At 45.9% G+C, this 23,516-nt stretch overlaps 1 protein-coding gene across 2 annotated transcripts in view; it reads left to right on the top strand.

The window, feature by feature from the left end:
- L1CAM (L1 cell adhesion molecule) overlaps positions 1-23,516 on the top strand; it is a 531,714-nt gene that overhangs the window by 494,917 nt on the left and 13,281 nt on the right. For both annotated transcript variants that reach the window (XM_069209429.1, XM_069209428.1), the window contains 9 exons: positions 353-423; positions 2,459-2,681; positions 3,182-3,297; positions 7,712-7,916; positions 11,057-11,179; positions 12,137-12,313; positions 16,365-16,484; positions 19,459-19,620; positions 21,240-21,371. In XM_069209429.1, the coding sequence (XP_069065530.1) occupies positions 353-423; positions 2,459-2,681; positions 3,182-3,297; positions 7,712-7,916; positions 11,057-11,179; positions 12,137-12,313; positions 16,365-16,484; positions 19,459-19,620; positions 21,240-21,371 (1,329 nt within the window). The remainder of the gene's footprint in view (positions 1-352; positions 424-2,458; positions 2,682-3,181; positions 3,298-7,711; positions 7,917-11,056; positions 11,180-12,136; positions 12,314-16,364; positions 16,485-19,458; positions 19,621-21,239; positions 21,372-23,516) is intronic.

Raw genomic sequence — 23,516 nt, 5'->3', positions numbered from 1 at the left:
TCTCCTTGCCTCTCTGTCTCACTTTTTTTCTCCTTTCTCTCTGTTTCACTCCTGCTCTCTATGTCTCTCTCTCCCTTGCTCATTCTCCCTGTATCTGTTTCTTTCTATCAGTCTATACTTTTCCACCTCCCCCTCACTTCCTCTTTGTTTCTCACTTGCTTTCTCCCCGCCATCTCTGTCTCTCAAACTAGCTCTTCCTTCCTGTCTCCGCCACTCTGTCTGTCTCTCTCTGCATTCTACATTACATTGTGTATGACTGTCCTACGTGGGGTGGTTTATACTATGTACATAGTCATGCATTTAAATCAAGAACAGTAACATCTTCTCTCTTGTTGTTTTCATCACCCCTCAGCCCCTGATAAGAATCCTGAGCAAGTAAAAGGGAAAGGCAGTGACCCCTCAAACATGTACATCTACTGGGAGGTGAGTAAAAGCTTCTCCCATTGGCTAACCACTGCTCCAGCCTTCATATCTCTGCAACCTGTGCCACCCTCCATCTCATGCCCCCGCACTCAGTGCTTCATATGGGCATGTGCTGACCAGTACCGAGCACCTGCACTTTAATTTGTAAGGGAGAGTACCTGCACTTCTCATCACTGTTGCTATACATTTAACAGGAGAGTACCTGCACTTCTTGTGTTTGAAAGGGAAAGTACCTGCACTTCTCATCACTGATGCAATCCATTTAACAGGAGAGGACCTGCACTTCTCATCACTGATGCAATACATTTAACAGGAGAGTACCTGCACTTCTTTCATTTGAAAGGGAGAGTACCTGCACTTCTAGTCAGTGATGCAATACATTTAACAGGCTAGTACCTGCACTTCTTTAATTTGCAAGAGAGAGTATCTGCACTTCTCAGCACTGATGCAGTACATTTAACAGGAGAGTACCTGCACTTCTTTCATTTGAAAGGGAGCGTATCTGCACTTCTCAGCACTAATGCAATACATTTGACAGGCTAGTACCTGCACTTCTTTAATTTGCAAGAGAGAGAGTACCTGCACTTCCCAACACTGATGCAGTATATCTAATGGGAAAGTACCAGCATGTCTGTAATATGAAAGGGAGAGTACCTGCACTTCACAGCACTGGTGCAGTGTATTTAGTTGTGAGATTACCTGCACTTCTTTAATTTGAAAGGAAGAGCACCTGCACTTATTTAACTTGAAATGTAGAGAACCTGCTCTTCCCAGCACTGATGCAATATATGTAATGGGAGAGTGCTTGCACTTCTTTCATTTGAAAGGGGTAGTACCTGCACGTCTTTAATGTAAGAGGGAGAGTACCTGCACGTCTTTAATGTAAGAGGGAGAGTACCTGCACGTCTTTAATGTAAGAGGGAGAGTACCTGCACTTCTTTAATGTAAGAGGGAGAGTACCTGCACTTCTTTAATGTAAGAGGGAGAGTACACATACTTCTTTAATGTAAGAGGAAGAGTACCTGCACTTCTTTAATGTAAGAGGGAGAGTACACGGACTTCTTTAATGTAAAAGAGAAAGAACTGGCACTTCTTTAATGTAAGAGGGAGAGTACACATACTTCTTTAATGTAAGAGGAAGAGTACCAGCACTTCTTTAATGTAAGAAAGAGAGTACCAGCACTTCTTTAATGTAAGAGGAAGAGTACCTGCACGTCTTTAATGTAAGAGGGAGAGTACCTGCACGTCTTTAATGTAAGAGGGAGAGTACCTGCGCTTCTTTAATGTAAGAGGGAGAGTACCTGCACTTCTTTAATGTAAGAGGGAGAGTACCTGCACGTCTTTAATTTAAGAGGGAGAGTACCTGCACTTCTTTAATGTAAGAGGAAGAGTACCTGCACTTCTTTAATGTAAGAGGGAGAGTACCTGCACTTCTTTAATGTAAGAGGAAGAGTACCTGCACTTCTTTAATGTAAGAGGGAGAGTACCTGCACTTCTTTAATGTAAGAGGGAGAGTACCTACGCTTCTTTAATATAAGAGGGAGAGTACCTTCACTTCTTTAATGTAAGAGGGAGAGTACACAGACTTCTTTAATGTAAGAGAGAAAGTACTGGCACTTCTTTAATGTAAGAGAGTACCTGCATTTCTCAACGTTGGCACAATATATGTAACAGGAGAGTACATGCATTACTTTGATTTGAAAGGGAGAGTGTCTGCACTGCTCAGCAATGATACAACATATTTAATGGGAGAGTACTGGCACTTCTCAGCAATGATGCAACATATTAAATAGGAGAGTACCAGCATGTCTCCGACACGAACAGATACTATTAATAGTGAGTACCAGCATTTCTACATTCCCATTCAAAGCTCTCCCACGCTCCTGATTTCCACCCATCCTCAGCCTTCCCATTTACTGAGGTTTGACGTAAAACCTTGCACACTTAAAAATGAAGTCTCAAGAAAAGATGGGTGGGTCTACTGTCTCTGCTGTGATCTTCTGCTCATTTCCACCTCTCTTCTTCCCCTCCACAGCCCATGAAGGGGATCGACTGGAATGCACCTGGGTTCGGATACATTGTGAAGTGGAGGCTCCAGCACAAAGAGTCAGAGTGGCATACTCACGTATTAGACAGCCCCCCATATGTGGTCCATGAAACCCCTACCTTTGTACCATATGAGATCAAAGTCCAGTCATTCAATGAGATTGGAGAAGGTCCGGAGCCCAAGGTGTACATCGGTTACTCTGGAGAAGACCGTGAGTACACCTGCTTATAAATGTACCTGACGTCTGATTCTAGTGAGGTCTGAGAACTGCCGTCCCTCATAAAGGACAGGTTTCCGCTCTTGCCCCCATTTATAAAGAACCCACTGCCACTGCCACCCCCCCAACATTGTCCATCTCTGATTAAGTCACACGTTTCTTTTTGTCTTTGTCCATGGCACTCTTGTGGCATCCTCAATGTCCGAGGATCTCGAGAAGCCACGCAGGTGTTGGCATTGGACTTGTGGGGTTCTCCAAGATAGCCGATGTCGGGTTACTAAGGGGGTTTCATCAGATATAGGCTGGGCAGGAATGAGAAAATCAGGACTGACTCTAAGCTGTAAGTGAGGAGTGAGGGTAGGTCTCCTGTAAGGGCACGAGGCGGGTGAGGGAAGATGGCAGAGGGTTCCACCTGGTCCTGAAGCAGTAAAACATTTTATATTATTAGGTTTTCTAATCTTCCTTCCTTTGTCCTTCTCCCTGCCTCCCTGTAGATCCCACTGCTTACCCCATTAATGTAGGGGTGCTGTGCCTGAACTGGAGCACGATTGAAGTGACGTGGTCCCCTGTGCCGAAGGAGAGCATCAGAGGCCATCTTTTGGGGTACAAGGTAGGTGTGCAGCAAAGAGCCCTTGGGAACAGCAGCAAGTCATGTAAAGGTATAATGTGAAAGAGAACAGAGCACTGTGCTCGCCTGAACCCCCAACTCACAGCTCAGGTGTTAGAGTTATCTTTCACATCAAAGAAATATCACACACAGCAGCTTTAGCCAGCAACCTATCTCTTGAGTTACACATGTTTTACAGTCTCAAACAGCAGAGCTACCCTCCGTATTGCAGAGAACAGATTGGATCAGAGCACAACCAACAGGTAAATCGCCCACAGAATACAGAACTCCAAGGCTTGGGTCACATTCAACAGGCTAGGAGAGCTGCCCTCCAGGTTACACAGATGGCAGAGCTATCTCTCAGGATACACAGATTGTTAAGACAGGCTGGGGCAATAAACAGAAGAGCTTTCTTTCAAGCTGCACAGGTCTCACCGGCCACCGGAGTGCTTTAAATAGGTTATACGGGCCATAGAACCTAGATTATAAACAGCAGCGCTATCCCTTTAAGTGACATACATTTCACAGGCTCTATTCTCAGCAGAACTATGGTATTCATTATATAGATTGCACTGGTATGGTCCTAACAGCAGAGCTGTATTCCTGGTTTCATAACTCTCACCAAACTAATCATCAGAAAGAACTCCCTCCAGGTGGCATGGCACGTGTCCTTGGTCGCGCACTTGGTCAGCCTACCAAGTTTCACAGGTCCATGCATGATGTCCTGCTGCACTCCAGGTTTTTTCTTTGAATTATAGGACTTGTACGTTTGTTTATTCCATTATAAAACAGGAATACAAGTCCCAGAATTGAGAGGAAAAAGCCTGCCCTGGAGCAGCACATTATGCATGGACTGGGTAACTTGGCAGGTATGCTTGGTTGAAACTTAAGTGCATTTGGGGTGACTTTAGGGGAATTGCTTGTGGAAGGTATGGACAGGCACGGTAGGACAGTGGGCTACATCAATATAACGCCCCCTCCTTTTCATATCCATTGTAGCTGGTGCACACTTCATTGAAAAAGGTATCTTTGTGTATCTAAGAGCCGTATGTACAAAAGTTCCATTTTGCATTTGCTAAATAGCGAATCCTAGGAAATCGTTATTTAGGAAAAGCAAAATGGAATGTAAGAAAATTGCAATTTCCGAGTATCTATTCCTACGGAGTCGCATTTCCTAACAGGAAATCGCAATTTTGGAACTGCAAATCCCTTTGTACCTATAGGCCGAAGCCCCCTTCCCATACTTACCTAGGAAGTGGTGCTCATATGCAGCGCTCCTGTGCCTTCGGGGCGAGCACGCATTCTGCATGGCACTGTAATAACTGCCTTTGGGTGTACTTTTAAAAATTGACCTGCTTACCATCGTATTAGAATCGATGATAATAGCACTTCATAAATGCCCTCTTACATTTAGAAAATTCTATGTACATCTGGTTAGGAAACCGGAAATTGGAAATCCCTGTTTGCCATTTCCTACATTGGTACTTTGAAAATGTGATTTCTACTTGGAGCCCTTTTGCACAGTTGGAAAGGGTGTTTTACATTTCTTAACAGGTTAAAATCGTGATTCGGTCTTTAAGAAATGCAGATTCGTTTTGTACATATGAGTCAATGGACCAGATGTACAAAAATGAAATTTTGCATTTCTTAAATAGCTACTTCTTAGAAATTGCTATTTAGGGAATGCAAAATGATATATATGAATGATATGTATTTCATACATATCATTTTGCATTTTGAAAATTTCCTAATAGCGATTTCTGTGGAGTAGGAATCACTATTAGGAAATTGCAGCTAAGAAATCCCATGCCATTCGTTCCAATGGGCCAGTTCAGCGTTTTCAAAATAGCAATTTTCTATTTTGGAATTGCTAAACCAAGGATGTCTATGGGCACAAGGCCCCCAGTGATGCACCCCAAAACTAGTGGTGCACATGTAGAGCACACATATGCCCGTTGTGTGCCTTTTTTTAAATTGCACATGGTTGCCAATGACTTGGAGTCGATGGTAATTACATTTCCTAAATGCCCAATTCACATTTAGGAAATTCTTTGTACCTATGCATAGGAACCACAAATAGTTAATCCCTAATTACAATTTCCTATTAAGGGGATCTCAAGTTGCGATTTCAACTAGGTAGAAATCGTAATTCGCAACTGCTTAAAGGGCTTTATACATATGAATAGCCCATTTAGCATTCGTGAATGGCCCGAAATAGCGATTCGGTCCTTTAAGAAATGCTAAATGGCGTTGTTCATCAGGCCCTAAATCAACATTTTGGACATGCGGCTCTATTTGGTCTGGGGAAGAGTGAGATCTCCATCACTTTCACAGTTTAGGATGGTTTGTTTAAAGACAAACTTGGGGAGCCTTTGGCATTTCACTCATAATAGGCAGACTGTTGCGAGCCTTCCACCTCGAGGTGACCAGGCGGCACCCCAGCCTTCCCCGATGCTTGCCTCGTGTGGATACGTGAAATGAGTCAAGTGGTCCAAGCCCAACTCACTCCATCAAATATCCCATCAGAGGCACTAATGTGTTTTATTTTTACTCCCACCTGCAGTGTGCTGACTCTCTGCTTGCATTGTAAATTCAGCCAACTTACACACAAGGTAGAAGAGCCAGGATCTGAATTTTAAACCGGAAATGAGGACCAAAAATGATAAAATAGTTCAGTGGTTACTAGACATGCTCCGTGGACCATACAATACACAAAAAGATGAAGGAAAAGACCAACACAAAAGATAAAAATGTATGGAAGACTAAACAGTGTGCCTCGGCAAAGTTCACAAAGTTAAGTGAAAGACCATGGACGAGGAATATTTCTGCCTGGCTTAACCTCCCAGATTAGCATGTGTGAGTAAAAATTATGCATGGCACACCACAACCCTATATTGCATGCTTTTACCCACTTTATCGCGATATATTTACCATCAGAGTCTGTTGATCGATGCTTGATGTAACTAAGGCCTCATATAGAGCTTAGCGGACAGGTTACTCCATAACAAACGTGACGGATATCCCGTCTGCCATATTACAATTTCCATAGGATAAATTAGGATCGTAATACGGCGGTCGGGATTTCCATCACGTTTGTGACTTATTAACCCCAGCTGCCAAAATCTAAATCAGGTCCTAAGTTTTTCTTGTCACTGGTGGGGCAAAACAATGTAGTACGTGAGGATATCAGCGTCAGTCTGTAAGAAGACTATCCCATGGCATAAAAAATATGGTGACTTTTGGGTTTTCAGATATTTTCAACTTTAAACGAAAACACTAAAATTGTTGGCCCCATCACACTGCAGAATAGAGGACCCCAATGTTTAAAACATGAACATCTGCCTTTGTGGGCTTTATTTCCCCAATTTGGTGCTGTATTTGGTGATTAACAAAATTTCCAAATTCACAGAGGTTTCAAAAGCACCCCTGGAAATGTGTGCATTCCTGAATAGGTGGCTCAAATAATGTTCTGCATGTATAGCTGTTCCAAATGAACGATTGTGCATGAAAAAATAGTTTTACATAAGTAAAATTACAATTATATGTATATATAATTTTTCTGACGGGCACCCCTGTAAGGGGGCTCTTTGCCGGAGATCTTTTTCTCAGTAATACTGTGCCGTGATGAAGACAGTGTAGAAAGGTCAATGCCCACCTACAGGCACTTCAGAGAGTATGAGAGAGAGAAAGAATTAAAATTGGCTGAAAACCCGAACAGGACATCAAACTTTAATAGTCAGGAAACTCTCCGGATCTCATTGCTAGGATCACGATGCCCTGCATTTCCAAGATACTGTTTGCGGGTCTTCCTGACACCGTAGCTGGCCCGCGATGCCGTGGCCGGCCTGAACAGTTAGTTTTGTTGATCACGAGGCTGTGATAGCCCCAAGTGAGCAAGGAACTCTTTTTAAGTAATTCTTGCTAAATCCTTATCTTTATTACTGTATGTTGGATTTTACTCGTTTTGGTCTTGTTTTACACAGTTAAATATTGGCTATTTTTCTAAAACTGGTGTGGTGTTCTTTTGTAGTGTTTTCACTGTGTTACTGTGTGTTATGTGCAAATGCTTTACACATTGCTTCTGAGATAAGCCTGACTGCTCGTGCCAAGCTACCAAGGGGGTGAGCTGGGGTTATCTGAGCGGGTATCTTCCTTATCCTGACTAGAGTGAGGGTCCCTACTTGGACAGGGTGCAAACAGGCTGCCAACTAGAGACCCCATTTCTAAAAAGGGTCATTCCACCCAGAGGCCTAAGCTTACCTTCTAAGCGCTTGTGTACCGTCCAATCACAGGGCATGACTTACTCTGGGCAGAAGGGGCTGAGTGACTCAGAAACACGAGTTACTGGTGAGTAAGAATGGTTTATTTGCTGAACGTACGTCTGCTGTTCCTTTAGTAAAGTTGTCTCTTGTCCTAGATTTACTACTGGGTCGGACACCACCCCGGGGGCCGCGGCAAGAGGCATACCACCAAGCACCTGGCCATCGTGCACGGAGAGAAGCACCGGGCAGAGATCACCGGCCTGGAGCCCTACAAGCCCTACAACCTGGACGTCCGGGTCTACAACAGCAAAGGGGAGGGGCCGCCCAGCGAGACCACTCACTTCAACACGCCCGAGGGAGGTGAGAGAAGGGTGGGTGGGCGCGGAGAATTCTCTTTCTCTCACAATAGATGTGAATCCGACAGAGAGGCCAAGGATCGAATGGGCATGGAGGGTGAACGTGCCAGACATGAATCCTACAGAGAGGCCAATAATCGAATGGGCAAGGGGACTTAAAGTTCATCTAATACCAGGGATGAATCCTACAGAGAGGCCAAGGATCGGATAGGCATGGGGACTGAAAGTTCATCTAATACCAGGGATGAATCCTACAGAGAGGCCAAGAATTGAATGCTCACGGGGATGAACGTTCATCTGATACCAGTCATTAACCCTACAAAGAGACCAAGCATTGAATGGGCGCCGAGATGCTCTGTCAGAAGCACAGACAGGGGCCAAGTTTGAATGTGCCCGCGAGGTCGGTCTCACGTATACTAGAGGTGAACCATGCAGAGGGATGACAGGGCGTGGGTGAGCATCAGTTCTCCTCACCTTAGAGGTGAGCTCTCCACAGAGAGGCCAGGCTTTGAATGGGCATGGAAGCTGAGGTGCTCTGTCAGGAGCACAGGCAGGGGCCAAGGTTGAATGTGCCAGAGCGTAGTCCCACTTACCAACCCCCTCATGTAAGAGGTGAGCCATTCAGAGATATGTCAGTGTTAGACTGAGCATCAGTCCCCCTCACCTTAGACGTGAGCTCTCCACAGAGAGGCCAGGCTTTGAATGGGCATGGAAGCTGAGGTGCTCTGTCAGGAGCACAGGCAGGGGCCAAGGTTGAATGTTCCGCGAGGGTGGTCCCACGTATACTAGAGGTGAACCATGCAGAGATATGTCAGTGTTAGACTGAGCATCAGTCCCCCTCACCTTAGAGGTGAGCTCTCCACAGAGAGGCCAGGCTTTGAATGGGCATGGAAGCTGAGGTGCTCTGTCAGGAGCACAGGCAGGGGCCAAGGTTGAATGTGCCGCGAGGGTGGTCCCACGTATACTAGAGGTGAACCATGCAGAGATATGTCAGTGTTAGACTGAGCATCAGTCCCCCTCACCTTAGAGGTGAGCTCTCCACAGAGAGGCCAGGCTTTGAATGGGCATGGAAGTTGAGGTGCTCTGTCAGGAGCACAGGCAGGGGCCAAGGTTGAATGTGCCGCGAGGGTGGTCCCACGTATACTAGAGGTGAACCATGCAGAGATATGTCAGTGTTAGACTGAGCATCAGTCCCCCTCACCTTAGAGGTGAGCTCTCCACAGAGAGGCCAGGCTTTGAATGGGCATGGAAGCTGAGGTGCTCTGTCAGGAGCACAGGCAGGGGCCAAGGTTGAATGTGCCGCGAGGGTGGTCCCACGTATACTAGAGGTGAACCATGCAGAGATATGTCAGTGTTAGACTGAGCATCAGTCCCCCTCACCTTAGAGGTGAGCTCTCCACAGAGAGGCCAGGCTTTGAATGGGCATGGAAGCTGAGGTGCTCTGTCAGGAGCACAGGCAGGGGCCAAGGTTGAATGTGCCGCGAGGGTGGTCCCACGTATACTAGAGGTGAACCATGCAGAGATATGTCAGTGTTAGACTGAGCATCAGTCCCCCTCACCTTAGAGGTGAGCTCTCCACAGAGAGGCCAGGCTTTGAATGGGCATGGAAGCTGAGGTGCTCTGTCAGGAGCACAGGCAGGGGCCAAGGTTGAATGTGCCGCAGAGAGGCCTGGGATTGAACAGCCAGTTATGTAACGTATATTATGCGGTATTTACCATGCAGGATGTCACAATGCCAGCCTTTACCACACAGATAACTACCACGAAGGCCTTTTGAAGCACTTTACACCATAGGCCTTTTCCACGCATGAGTTTTTTAATGGCATTATTTAGGGTTAAGAGAAGGGTTGTTTAGAATTCAGGGGCGCGTTGAAAAGTAAGGGTGTTTTAAAGTTGACGGAGGGAACTGTTAAAGGGATTTTCAGGGTTCACGGTCTGTTGAAGGAGATGCTTCTCTGCTCGGTGGAGCGCTGCTCATCCTGATGGTCAGTACCTAGTAATGACCACAAGAGGGCGCTCCTCCCTCACAGTTCTATTTGTGTTCTATCAGAAGCAGGTATGCATGCGACCAATCCAGACCTAATTTACTCCTGCTCATATTAGCAGCCTTCACTACATTTAACTACTCCCCCTTTACAAGGGTAGAATCACTCAAAAGTGCACACTTACATGCCCCACCCCCTGAGTGTGGGATCTGGAGCCTAATTTGCAGGTGTAAAGTTACTACTTGTCACACTTCACATGTAGGGTGAGGCTCCCTTTGGTAAAGTGTAGGGTCAAATGTATAAAATGCCTCACACTAAAAAAATATTAAACATTTGTGTAATTTAGATATTAAAATACATTAATTGTAAAATGACATGCAGAACAAGGTTTAAAAACGCTACAGCATTAACTTAATGTTATTTTATTATTTAAATATTTTGAATATATAACCTTAAATAACAATTATTTTTCCTAAGATCTAAAGTAAAAAAACTGACCTAAAGTAAAGCATGTATTTGTTATGTAGTGGAAACTATTGAAAGTTGTGTAGAAAATTAATGAACAATAATTTAATTATGTCTAAAAACGTAGGTTACTGGAATTTTTAATGTTTTTAAATTTAGTAACGACAATTAACATTTTATAATAATGTAATAATTACACACTGAATCTGTACCAACCCTAATGACCAGCCACGTAAGTGACCGAGTGAGCCAGCCACAGCCACACAGCATGACATGTGGGCGACTGAGTGAGCCAGCCACACAGCATGACATGTGAGTGACTGAGTGAGCCAGCCACAGCCACACAGCATGACATGTGGGTGACTGAGTGAGCCAGCCACAGCCACACAGCATGACATGTGGGTGACTGAGTGAGCCAGCCACACAGCATGACATGTGGGTGACTGAGTGAGCCAGCCACAGACACAGCATGACATGTGAGTGACTGAGTGAGCCAGCCACACAGCATGACATGTGAGTGACTGAGTGAGCCAGCCACAGCCACACAGTATGACATGTGGGTGACTGAGTGAGCCAGCCACAGCCACATAGCATGACATGTGAGTGACTGAGTATGCACGCGCTGGCACTTCAGAAGCACTGGCCTGGTCACCTATGCACCCCCTAACTCTCACTGTGTATGCTTAATCCTTAGTACCTGACAAACCATCCTCCGTGCATCTGGAGTACCTGTCGGACACGTCAGTCAATCTGGTGTGGACCCCCCCGGCGAGCCCCAACGGCGTCCTTACAGCCTACCTCCTCCAGTATCAACCAAGTAAGAGCGCAACGCCTCTAGGCGCTGCGAGCTGCTAGTGCTGTGCTTGTTAGAAGGAAGGGGCGCGAGGGCACCGGACTTTGGAGCATGTAACATAGCTGTAGACATAGTTGTACGAGTGTCTATCTATCTATCTATCTATCTATCTATCTATCTATCTATCTTTCTATCTATCTTTCTATCTATCCATCCCTATCTATCTATCTATCTATCTATCTATCTATCTATCTATCTATCTATCTATCTATCTATCTATCCATCTATCAATCTATCTGTGTCTCTGTCTATATATCCATCCATCCACCCATCCCTATCTATCAATCTATCCATCTATCTATCTGTCTATATATCCATCCATCCCTATCTATCTCTCTCCGTCTATATATCCATCCTTATCTATCTATCTATCTATCTATCTATCTATCTATCTATCTATCTATCTATCCATATCTATGTATCTATCAATCTGTCTGTCTATCTATCTATCTATCTATCTATCTGTCTGTCTGTCTGTCTGTCTGTCTATCTATCTATCTGTCTCTCTGTTTATATATCCACCCATCCCTATCTATCTATCTATCTATCTATCTATCTATCTATCTATCTATCTATCTTTAGATAGGTCACCACTGGTTAGTTGTGCATTTGGCAAATCTTTACGAACTTTGGAACATCTAACATAGCTGTAGATGTAGTTGTACGAGTGCCCATTCATCATAGCTCATATCTATCCATCCATCCATCTATCCAGCAGCTACACTGTGTGTAGTATGTTATTTAGTACCACAGTAGTGTGATTCACAAGATAAAACACAAGGTGGGGGGGGGGGGGTAGTTGTCATCGAGAGCCAAAGGTGTGTTTCATGACACTGGAGGGTGTCTCCTGAGGGAGAGGGGAGCACAGCTGTTCTGAGTGTACCCATATGGTTGTCTGATTGTCTCTCTGTTTCCATCCAGTTAACAAGACCTATTTTGGTCCCATGATAAGTATCCCCGTCAACGACCCGCGAACTCTGAACTGGACGCTGTCTGGCCTGGACCCCAAGGAGCTGTACCGCTTCTATGTGCACGCCTCCACCAAGGTGGGTGAGGGGACCCCCTACATCATCGAGGGACGGACGGAGCAGGAAGCAGGTACACACAAGCAGGCTCCTTCGTGGGGGATAAGTGCCCGACTCAGGCGTGGAGGGGTGTGGGAGTCACCCAGGGATGCAGGCGCGCGCGGGAACGGTAGGGTGGCACACGCGAGGACCTGAACCCAGATGCCCGCTGTGCTCTGTCCAGTCTGGGGAGCCTTGGTCCACTCTGGGCTCTTTCCCAAATGAATAGTCTGTAGGGTCCTCGCCCACAGCCAAGAACATTTCCAGCTGTGGGAAAGAATTCAAAGACAAGTAAGCTGGTGACGTTTCCTGCAGGGTGTTTTGTATGGGTGACTAACCTTTCCTGCAAGGACAGGGGAAAGAGCATCTTTTATGTAGGGGTGGGCAGGGAGGTCCGCTGGCAGAGCTGACAGTTTTTGGCACTCCGCGCTCAGCTTGGAGCATGGAGTTCGCCTAAAACTCCACTAGCCCCGCCAGCGGAGGGGAGCTCACCCGGTGCCCACCACAGCCCAGTTATGGGCCACACAGCACAACTGCAGACAGTCTGTGCTTGTGCTGTGTCGCTCATAACTGGGCTGCAGTGCACAAAGGCGACAGAATGGAGGGACAGGCCTTCCTCTGCCAGCAGGGGGCAGAGGGAGGCAGAGAGAGAGCCAGACCACTGGGGGAAGGACGACGGGGGCCCAGGTCTGTCCTCGTCTACTATTTTCTTTTTTTTTCTCCATTGTTTGTGCACACAGGTGCACAGACAAGGACTGAAAAGGCAGCTGTCACTGCCTGTGGCCCTGGCCTGAATTCAGGCCGCTTGTGCACCGGCCGGCCCAGTGTGCACCGCACACGGGACAGGCCAGTGCACAAGAGGCCTGAAATAGCAGCTTTCACTGCAAGGCCCTGGCCTGAATGCAGCCAATCTCTGAAGATTGAGCGCATTCAGGATTCCGCTGTTCACGGAACTCCACCTCTCCGGAATTCCATAGAGTTTTCAATCAACTCCATGGAATTCCGTGGAGCCAAATTCTGAGAACTCCGCCCAGGCCTAGTTTTATGTAAAGCATCAAGGTCAGGCGTGACCAATGTCACTCTGAGAGCAGTACTTGTCTCTTCTAATCCAGGGTCCACTGCTACATATTAACATATCAACAGCCATGTCCAGCTGCCGTCAATGAGCGAGCCGTACATGGGGCCAAGTCACAAAGGGAAATGTACATATGAGTTAATCTGCACATGTAAATTTACTCATACAATTTGTATCAAATGTACTGCTTTTGGCTAGTCACCCGTTCCATATCTAAGTTTACTACAAGGTGTAGACTCGCATGTCTCCACCCCCTGAAACAGAAGGTAGAGGCTAATTTACCAGTGGAACGTACTTCAGCCAAAACTAATCCAAAAGAGTTGTAGCTCAGACCCGAAGTTAGTCCAGCACCACAAAGGTACTAATGGTACTGATACACCCTCGCATAGAAAATAATGGCGGCAGGGGCTTAAAATACAACCCCATTGTAAATAATGTTAAACTAGATGGATTCATTTTGAATTTTTAGAAACGTTTATACATGTAATTTTATGTTAAGAAATAGAGAAGATAAAATAGTTTAATATTTTAAATTTCAAATAAGTATATATTTATTAAAAATAACTTGTTGTATTTTTTATACATAATAAATACAAACATTTTACTTAAGGTGGGATCTTTTAAAATACAGATTTAAAATGTAATCTTAATTGCATTTAATATATTTAAATCAAATAAAAATGTAGTTCAAAATTAAGCTAATAGTGTGAAGTTATTACTATTAGTAACATTTCACATGTGAGCAGAGTTCACCACCACAGGGGCAGAGAAATAGTTAAGGGTAGGCATAGGGAAAATTTAAAAAAGTTTATTAAACTTAAAAAAGTAATAAATACACATGTTAATAATAAATAATAAATGTATGTTACTTTCATATATTTATTTATTTATTTTAAATGTAGACCAAAATAAAAAATGGTTCAGCACTATTAACTGAATTTTGAATTAAATATTTCATTACTTTAACTACATTGCAATAAAACTATTTTTAAAAGTTTTTAATAAGCATCCCACTTAAACTTATCATGTATTAAAAATTACAAAACGTTATGCATTTAAATAATTTAATCAATGTAGTTATCTAAAAAAAAATATATATTTAAAAATGAAAAGGCTATTAAAATATTTTATCATAAAATAATATTTTTTCCCCTAAATACATGTATAACATTACATTAAATGAATATGTATTTAAAAAAAATCGAAATAAATGCATTTATTTAAACAATGAATTCTATGGACTTCTATTTTAGGTTGCTGGCTCACTTGTTGTTTATGAGAGGATGTTGCAGTACCCCTGGCTGCCCATATCAGGGAGCTGGACTTACTCCAGATCTGAACTGGAGTAAAAGTACTATTGTTTTTGGCCCTTTTTGCTGTGGAAACTGTTAAAGTGTAGTTAATGAATAGCAATGGGCTTGCTCTTTTGTCTGGGGTGTATGTCTCTCCCTAAAATGATTTCATGCACACCCTTAACCCCTCCTTACATCTCCCTTAACCCCTCCCATTTAGTAGTAAGTGTTTCTCCCCAGCCCGTCCCACGTTTGCTACTAAATAGTAAACGTACATATGTGATCTTCTTCCCACAGAAACGATAGGAGAGGTAGATGTGGAGATTTACACTTTGTAATTTTTGTGACTTGTGTGTTATAGTAAGTCTGTGGCATGATAGCATTCCTTCTATATGTGCTACAAAATGCAGTTTGAGAATCGGGGCACAAAGTGACTCGGGGTGCAACCGGCATGTGCGCCCACGTTCTGCACCCCTGGGTCACTTTGGTATTGCAGGCGAGGCTGTAGGCATTTGTGCAGCTCCTTTTGTGATACAGATTACGCTGCTGCACATGTACGGCCAACGTAATTCTATCAGAGAGGTCCCTCATTTGCAAGTGAGAATGGCTCCCTGCAAATGAGGGAACACGTTGCCTCAGCACCACAGCCCTGTTATTGATGGACGCTCAAAGAAGCTGTCAGAAAGGGTAGTGTCTGAGCACAGCAAAGAGATGGCAGACAGTCAGTGCATGCCCCCAGGGCATCCCTAAAAGGGAAGAAAGTGGTTGTAATGGACTTCTCCAGACACTCCCTGCAGGTAAATACTGTCACCTACTGCAGCCGCTTGCAGTGGGATCTCTGTCCCCTTTTGTAAAGTAGATTCCGTGCCACCTGCACTACGCAGGATGGACTGGCTGCTTCAGAGCTTTTCACTAATGCAATGTCCCCAGGCACAAGATCACAGCGGTGTCCGCCACACCAAGGCCAAGCTCTCCATAATGCGGGGCCAGGTGTCCTATACGATCAGTGTTTGATTATCATCTGTAGAAGACAAACAGCATCAGCTGAGGTCACTGCAACCGAGGTGTATGGCGTTCACTCCCCCAAAAGATTACTGTTTCAATGTTTTATCACATTGGCTTTAATATTTTATCAGTGCTTATTGCAAGCGTGTTACCTGCACTGCCTTCCTTGAAACCCAGCATCACTGTAGGAGCAGCGCATGACTCTTCCCTCCCCATACCCTATACTACCACAGAGACTCCCAGCCACAGTCAACAGAGACCACAGTAAAACCAGTATTTGACTCATTACAACACAGATGTTATGACTTCAGTGCTTTTCTTTCCCCGTCCAGCAGGTGCTGCTGTAAGACCAGTGATGGACAATGTTGTATTGCTTCACCATCAGATACGACATTAGCTGTAGTAGCAATGCTACAGCACCTAGTAAGAGGATATTATCAATAAAATGGCAACATATGGCTCTCTGGAAGCGATTGTCTCAGAATGAATACCAGGTGCAGCCAGCTGAGGTCATACTAAGGCCAGCTTTTGCCACATAACCTTCCTTACTTAAGCAGCGCCTGCTGTGGGAGGTGGGGTGTATTAGTGGCTCTCCTTTCCGCAGCTGGCCAGCAGGTGTCACTGTAAGAGCAGCATTGTTTTGCCTGCTTTGTATTTTCTTACCTGCTTTCTTTCATTGCTGCTCATGGTCTGCCTGTGTCCCTGTCTTTCAGAGTTTCCACCCATCACAAATATCACCTTCCGCGCAGGTGATAATTACACCATGATCACCTGGATCCCGCGGGAGGGCCAGCGCAACATGGAGTTCCAGGTCAAATACATGAACAAAGACAGTAAGAAGACACCTTCTGGTTTTCAATGTGCCCTTCTCACTCATAATTGTTTATTCCTTGTTAACCCTCCAACTCTTTACATAACCTCCCCTCTCACTCATACCTCGGAGGAACCTTCCCATGTCCACCTGAGCTTAGAGACACCTCCAGCTTGCAACTGGACCTTACAGTGGAGACCCCTGCTCTATCACTCTGACCTTTGATCTGCCTTCCTCGCTCACTCATAACACAGGAGAACCTTTCTCTTCCCCCCGGCCTCACAGACACCTCCCCTTAAACTCTGACCTTAAACATCTTGCCACTTTCCCTCTGACCTTAGACAAACCTCCCCTCTGACTATGAACATACAGACACAGGCCCTTGTGCCCCCCTCCCCTCTGGCACTGAACTTATGCATACTTCCTCCCACTCTAACTTTAGATCTTTGTCCTCACCATGCTCGGACTATAGAGTGAGATGGGAAGATGTTTCAGCAGTCAGGAAAAAGGAGAAATGTTTTTAAGATTAAGGCAAGGCGGGTACACAACTAGATCAACACTTCAAACTCTGTCTTCTGAAATATCTTCACTCCCACTCTGACCTGACCTCTGCCCCTCTCTCTGACCTCAGAAACACCTCACCTCTCACTCTGACCTCTACCCCTCTAAAATAATATTTTCTTCTTTCTCTAACCCAGAGGTCCCTTCCCTCTAAATGGCCTCCAAGGGCCATGACTCTATTGTTCTGCTTCTGTTCAACAGATTCCCTCCCTACTCATATCCTCAGAGCCCCCTGCACTTTCTTCGTGACCTCAGACGGATGTGCACTCACCTCTGAAGAATCTTCTCCGCTTGTTCCGTCTGTGCAAGCTCTTTCTTTCCCCCTTTAATCTCAGAATGTGCTCCCTCCTCCCTTTGCTGCCACGTTTCTCCCTCTGAGCTCAGAATGTGCTTCCTCCTCCATTTGTTGCTATGTTTCTCCCTCTGAGCTCAGAATGTGCTCCCTCCTCCCTCTGTTGCCATGTTTCTCCCTCTAACCTCACAATGTGATCCCTCCTCCCTTTGTTGCCGTGTGTCTCCCTCTAACCTCAGAATGTGCTCCCTCCTCCCTTTGTTGCTATGTTTCTCCCTCTGAGCTCAGAATATGCTCCCTCCTCCATCTGTTGCTATGTTTCTCCCTCTGAGCTCAGAATGTGCTCCCTCCTCCCTTTGTTGCCACGTTTCTCTCTCTAACCTCAGAATGTGCTCCCTCCTCCCTTTGTTGCCATATTTCTCCCTCTGAGCTCAGAATGCTCCTCCCTCATTTCACTTTTGCCTCAGATAACCTCCCATTCTGATCACTAAGGACTCTTTCCTATCACCTGGGTCTCGGAAGGATATTTCACTTCTGCTTTGATTCCTCTGCCTCCACTTTTAGGGCCAGATGTAGCAAGGCTTTTGCACCTCTCAAACAGCAGAAATCGCTGTTTGCGAGGCGCAAAAGCCACATCGCGATGCCCATTCCCATTTTGTGAGTCGGTAACCTGGTTACCGACTCGTAAAATGGGAATGTGAGTTGCAAATAGGAAGGGGTGTTCCCCTTCCTATTTGCGAGTCGCATCGCGATGCAGAATTGCTTTGTGACCGCGAATGCGGTTGCAAAGCAATTCGCAGTTACCACCAGTGTCACACTGGTGGTAACCCATTCGCAAAAGGGAAGGGGTCCCTACGGGACCCCTTCCCCTTTGTGAATGGCCCTGAAAATATTTTTTCAGAGCAGGCAGGGGTCCTATGGACCACTGCCTGCTCTGAAAAAATTAAACTGACATGTTTAATTTTTTCGTTTTAAATGCATCTCGTTTTCCTTTAAGGAAACCGGGCTGCATTACAAAAAAAAAACAGCTTTATTTAAAAGAAGTCACAGACATGGTGGTCTGCTGTCTCCAGCAGGCCACCATCCCTGTAAGTGCTGCGACTCGCAAGTGGGTCGCAAATTGTGACCCACCTCATTAATATTAATGAGCTGGGCCTTTGCCACCCCTTGCGACTTGCATATGGTGTCAGGGACACCATCCTGCATCCGGCTTTGCGACTCGCAAATTGCGAGTCGCTCAGACTCACAATTTGCGAGTCGCAAAGCCGGAATTTCCTACATCTGGCCTTAGTTTCCTCAAAAGGTCCATCCTCTTCATTTTGACCTTTTAATATATTTTTACACCCTCCTTCATCTTATGGTTCTGACTTTGTACAAAGTTTATTTTTGTTCCCTCCTGAGTAGATTCTTCCTCTCTCATCCCAATGTCATGTCCTGATCCCTGACAAAGGTTCCCTTTTGCTGTAATCCCTGAAAATGCTTCTCCATTTATTGTAATCACTGTGGACTTTTCCAACAATGGAGTTTACTTTTTTCACATTTATTTAAAAGGCTTGAACTGCTCAAGTGATTCGTTTTTTCCCCAGTAAAAGGCAGATCGAATAGGAGAATTAAATGTCACCAGATCTTAAAACAGAAGACAAATGTTATGTTTTGTTTAGCTCTGAAAGATAAAACACAACACAAGCTGCATGCAAATGGCAATAAATAAGTAGTGTACATTGTTAAAGACAAAATATCAGATCCATGCAAACCAGTGGGTCCCAACCTGTGGTCCGGGGACCCCTTGGGTTCCGCAAAGCCTCCTTAGGGGGTCCGCAATCACTTAGAAAATGAAATGATATTAACAGATTAGGTCCCCAGCTTTCAGTAATGACTCAGTGGGGGGTCCCCAGATTCCAATAATGATTCAGTGGGAGTCCCTGGGATCCAGTAATGATAAAGTGGGGGTCCACAGAAGTCAAAAGGTTGGGAACCACAGATCTAAACTCCAGATACTTATGTCATGTTGAGCAGTGTGCATCCCGTTCGATGGACATATTTTCGAACAAGTCATGTTACACTGCCACTACTTGCCCGACTCCAATCTTTTTCCAAAACAGAGATAACTCCAAAAGCACCTGTTTTCCTTTCTATTCTGCAGGTGAGGAAAAATGGCGATGGGCCGGCAACGTGAGCGCCACGCAGTCTGGTTACCATGTGGGGGGCCTGCTTCCTGGCACCAGCTACAGAATCATCCTGGCAGCATGGAACCAGACGCAGGAAGCTGTTATCTGGGATGCTGAGGTGCAGACAACTGGAGTAGGTGAGTTGGGTACCAGTGTCTAGACAAAGTATTCACTTCTTAAGTCTAACCAGACATATAGCAGGGCCTTGGTTAGGATGAGTTACTGTCTGGCTTACGCTAGTTTAAACCGGCTTGGTCAAGCAAGAACATGGTGCCGAGTCTAGGGTGAGCTTCAGGTTGTTATCAAAAGTTGGGATTGCGTTGAGTTGGGGCAGGTTTGTTTGTTTTTGGCAAAGCTTTTTGGGTTGGCTCCAGCTGAGGAGTTAAAGTATGCTTAAGTTACCTGTCTTCCAAAAGTGTTGTTAGATGTCAGGCTGGTTTGGGTCGTGCCTACCTGATGTTGGGTTAGGTTGACCTACATTAGTTGCCAGTCACATTAGACAGTCACCAGCACTGGACGTCTCTGTGTTTGCATGATAGGATATCACCCGCCAGTCCATATGTTTCTTATCTCACTAAATTACCCCACTCACAGACCTCTTTCTTAATTTGAGAGAAGTGAGAATATCTTGGTGCCTGGTACTTTTAATCTGCATTTCTCATTTTTCTGCAAAGTGTAGATTGTGAATCATTCAGTCATTGATCACCTAATCCCACATGTAAATCCAACTCATATTACAGTGACATGTTTCAGCACACAAGTGTTTGTCTTTCACTTTTTAAAATTGGCTCTCCAGTTGTTTCTTTTTACCAGTTCTCCGCCAGCATTTGTAGTTGGCAATTTAGGAGAGATCTGAAGACAGAAAATATAAGTAAATAAAATATAGCACTTTGGGGCAGATTTGCATTTTGCATAATTGCATATCATTTAATTTAGCAAAAGCAAATCATGTGAATTTTCCACCCCCCCTAATGTTCATCGATTTGATGATTACAGCCTGGATCTCCTAAAGCATCCTCACTCGTGCACCTGAAGCATCTGAAGTGGTAGAAAAAGGCTGCCATTGGAAGTGCTGTGTGGCACCTAGTGAGGTGTTTACAAGGGCCAAGTGTGAGGAGGCTTGATTCTTGGAGCCCAAGCACTCCGAACATGACAAGTGTTAGATCAAACCCAAACAACGCCTGTCCCTAAGATGGACGTACTAAGCATCCAGTCTCTCATGCGTCACAATGAGAGCGCTCCACAGAAGGTGGATCGCTACACCAAGCAGCCAATAGCATGCGGTGAGAGAGCCAGTCCGGGGGAGCCAGCGCCCACTCTATGTACATTTTAAAGAATTGCTTACAATTGGTGATTTAGGCAGCTTCGAAGTGAAGCCAGACCAAGAACTGAACAAGCAGAGTGTGGGTTGGTGGTTCCACAAGCGTTGAAATGAAGTGGTTTGATCTGTGCTTTCTGGGGGAGCTTGCATGAGATACCTTTGCTTTGGTTCTACATGTGTTGTGATGGGTTGGGATGCACGTGGAGAGACCATTAAATGGATTGGTTTGACTTGTGCTGCCTTGGCTCGGGTTGGGTGGTGGAGTCTGGATGGATTGTACTAGGTTTAAGGTGTGGGAGTTGGTTGGGAAGGGTTGCGACACTACCTTGGGTGGTCGAGAGGTGTAAGGATCCTTATCGGGTTCTGTGGTTTAGGAATGACTCTGCCTTAGGTGGTTTCATTCCCTAACATGGATGTTCTCCCTCATCCCTTCAGCCTCCGTGAAGAAACATGGCGGCTTCGCCACAGAAGGTTGGTTTATCGGTCTCATAAGCGCCATCGTTCTGGTGATCCTGATTCTGCTCATCCTCTGCTTCATCAAACGCAGCAAGGGAGGGAAGTATTCGGGTGAGTACTAGATGTGTGAATACTCCTGTGACACTGGTGGTGACTGAAGACGGTCCTCATACAGTGGGACTTAACTATTAGGAGTTGTGAAATGCTTCTGGTCAAGGTGGGAGCAACAGAGAACCTCTGCTGTTCCTTGACCCTGTCCATCCTGCAGAACCACACAGAAAAAAAAGTCCCAACATGGCTGTGACAGTTGTGCATCTTCACCCTTTTTTACTTTCTCTGGTCTGCCCTGCTTCTTGTGTCTGTTTTTGACAATCAGCAAGTTCACTGAGGGCGCACAATTATTTTTGGCCCACCACCTGCAAAGCAGAATGTTTTGTGCGACCAGAGAGCCACCCAAAGTGCACACCCACCCATATTAGTTAGTGACTCCTGCACCCTCACCATGCAACACAAGCTGGCATCTGTGCAGAGGAAACCCACACGTCTGAATGGTGGCAATGAATGTGTGAGAAAATTAGACTCACATTCAGCTTGTATTGTGCAGAGATTACAACATATGCCTCTATCCTTGATCTCATGCAGTAGAGACCCTAAGATGTCTGAATCGATTGAAAGACAACATGATTCTGCCAGGTACACACATATATCCAGCAACATCACCTGAGCTCCCACAGTGCTGAACAATGTCTGGCAACAGAAAAGCCCATCCTGTGACTTCTAGACACTCTGGGGGTCATTATGATCCCTGGCGGTTCAGCCCGCCATGCCGGCGGCGGGTGAAAAGGCTGCCACCGGCATGGCGGGCTGAACTGCCATGTAAAGAACATTGGGAGGGCCATAGGCGGAACCCTCCACCGCCAGGCTGCCTCCGCCAGCAAGCCTGACGGTGGAGGAAATCATTATCCGACAGGGCAGCGCTGCTGCCCCTCAGATAATGATCCCGATTGCCACCAGCCTTTATCTGGCAGGTTCCCCCGCCAGGGAAAGGCTGGTGGAAGGGGTGCACTGGGGGCCCCTGTACTGCCCATGCACTTGGCATGGGCAGTGCAGGGGCCCCTGTGCAGTGCCCCATCGCGCAGGTCACAGCCGGATTTACAGGTAGTGATCTGCGCGACGGGTGCAGCTGCACCCGCTGCACAGAGGCATTGATGGAGCCAGCAGCAATGTCCCAGCCATGCATTTTGCCATGTGTTTCCGCCCGCCATCCCAGCAGAATGTTCTTTATGAGGCCGGGAGGGCCCCAGGGAGGCTGGCGGTCAGTTAAATGACCGCCAGCATGAACACCACCTTTACATCATAATGAGGGCCTCTGTCTGGGAACCCATAACCATCTGGTGTCTGACCGTCCACAGTACAAACCCTGGAAGAAAGCCCACTCCCCATGGATGACTGAAGGTTAAAAATCTTAACGCAACGTAGAGATTGGCCAGCCATGGATGCCTCAAGTTTCTTAGAGAGAAAAAAATACCTCCTTGTGATAATATTTTGTGTTAGTGTGGATATCTAGAGGAGCTTTGGGGCCCTGCACAGAAGGGTGCCTGACCAAGAACGGCTCTTGGGAAGCTGCTATTTGCGACCAGGCCTGGAACAAGCTTTGGCTTGTTAAGGAACTCCTGATGCTCTAGCCTGGAACACCTCTGGGACCACAAGTGGAAAAGATGCTGCAAAAGATGAAGAAGAACCCGAGATTGAGAAGTCCATGGGTGCCCTGCAGCCTACCACTCTGAGGAGCACCTTTTGTAGGGAGGAGTCCAGGGCGGGGCAAGAGCACACCCCCCTCGGACAGGCACAGATCTGGCCTTTGATGAGTGACAATGCAAGCAGAGGATGCTCAGGGGGTGGCAACAGGGATAACAACATTTGGGGCAGTGGTAGGGGTGGTTCTCAGGCACTGACTAGTGCACGCTCCCCTCACCCGGTCACGACACCAGTAGGATTTCTACCCTCGCTAGGGGAAAATCACCTCCAACCAGTATGTGTTAGCAGTTGTTCATCAGGGTTACTGCTCAGATTTCCAGACCCCTGAGATCTCACCATGCTGCTGCTCCCTTAGACTGGGCCACCTCACTATCCTTGAGGAAACACTTCATCAAAGGAGGCAATGCAGCTTATGCCCCCACAAGAATGGGGCAAAGACACCCACTTGCTACACCTTCTTATCCCAAAGTAGGACGACGCCCTCCAGCCCATCATGGA

Source organism: Pleurodeles waltl, chromosome 10 (genome assembly GCF_031143425.1).
Source record: "Pleurodeles waltl isolate 20211129_DDA chromosome 10, aPleWal1.hap1.20221129, whole genome shotgun sequence".
Classification (NCBI taxonomy): Eukaryota; Metazoa; Chordata; class Amphibia; order Caudata; family Salamandridae; genus Pleurodeles; species Pleurodeles waltl.
The sequence above is the reverse complement of the archived record's forward strand: the minus strand, read 5'-3'. Positions and strand labels throughout refer to the sequence as shown.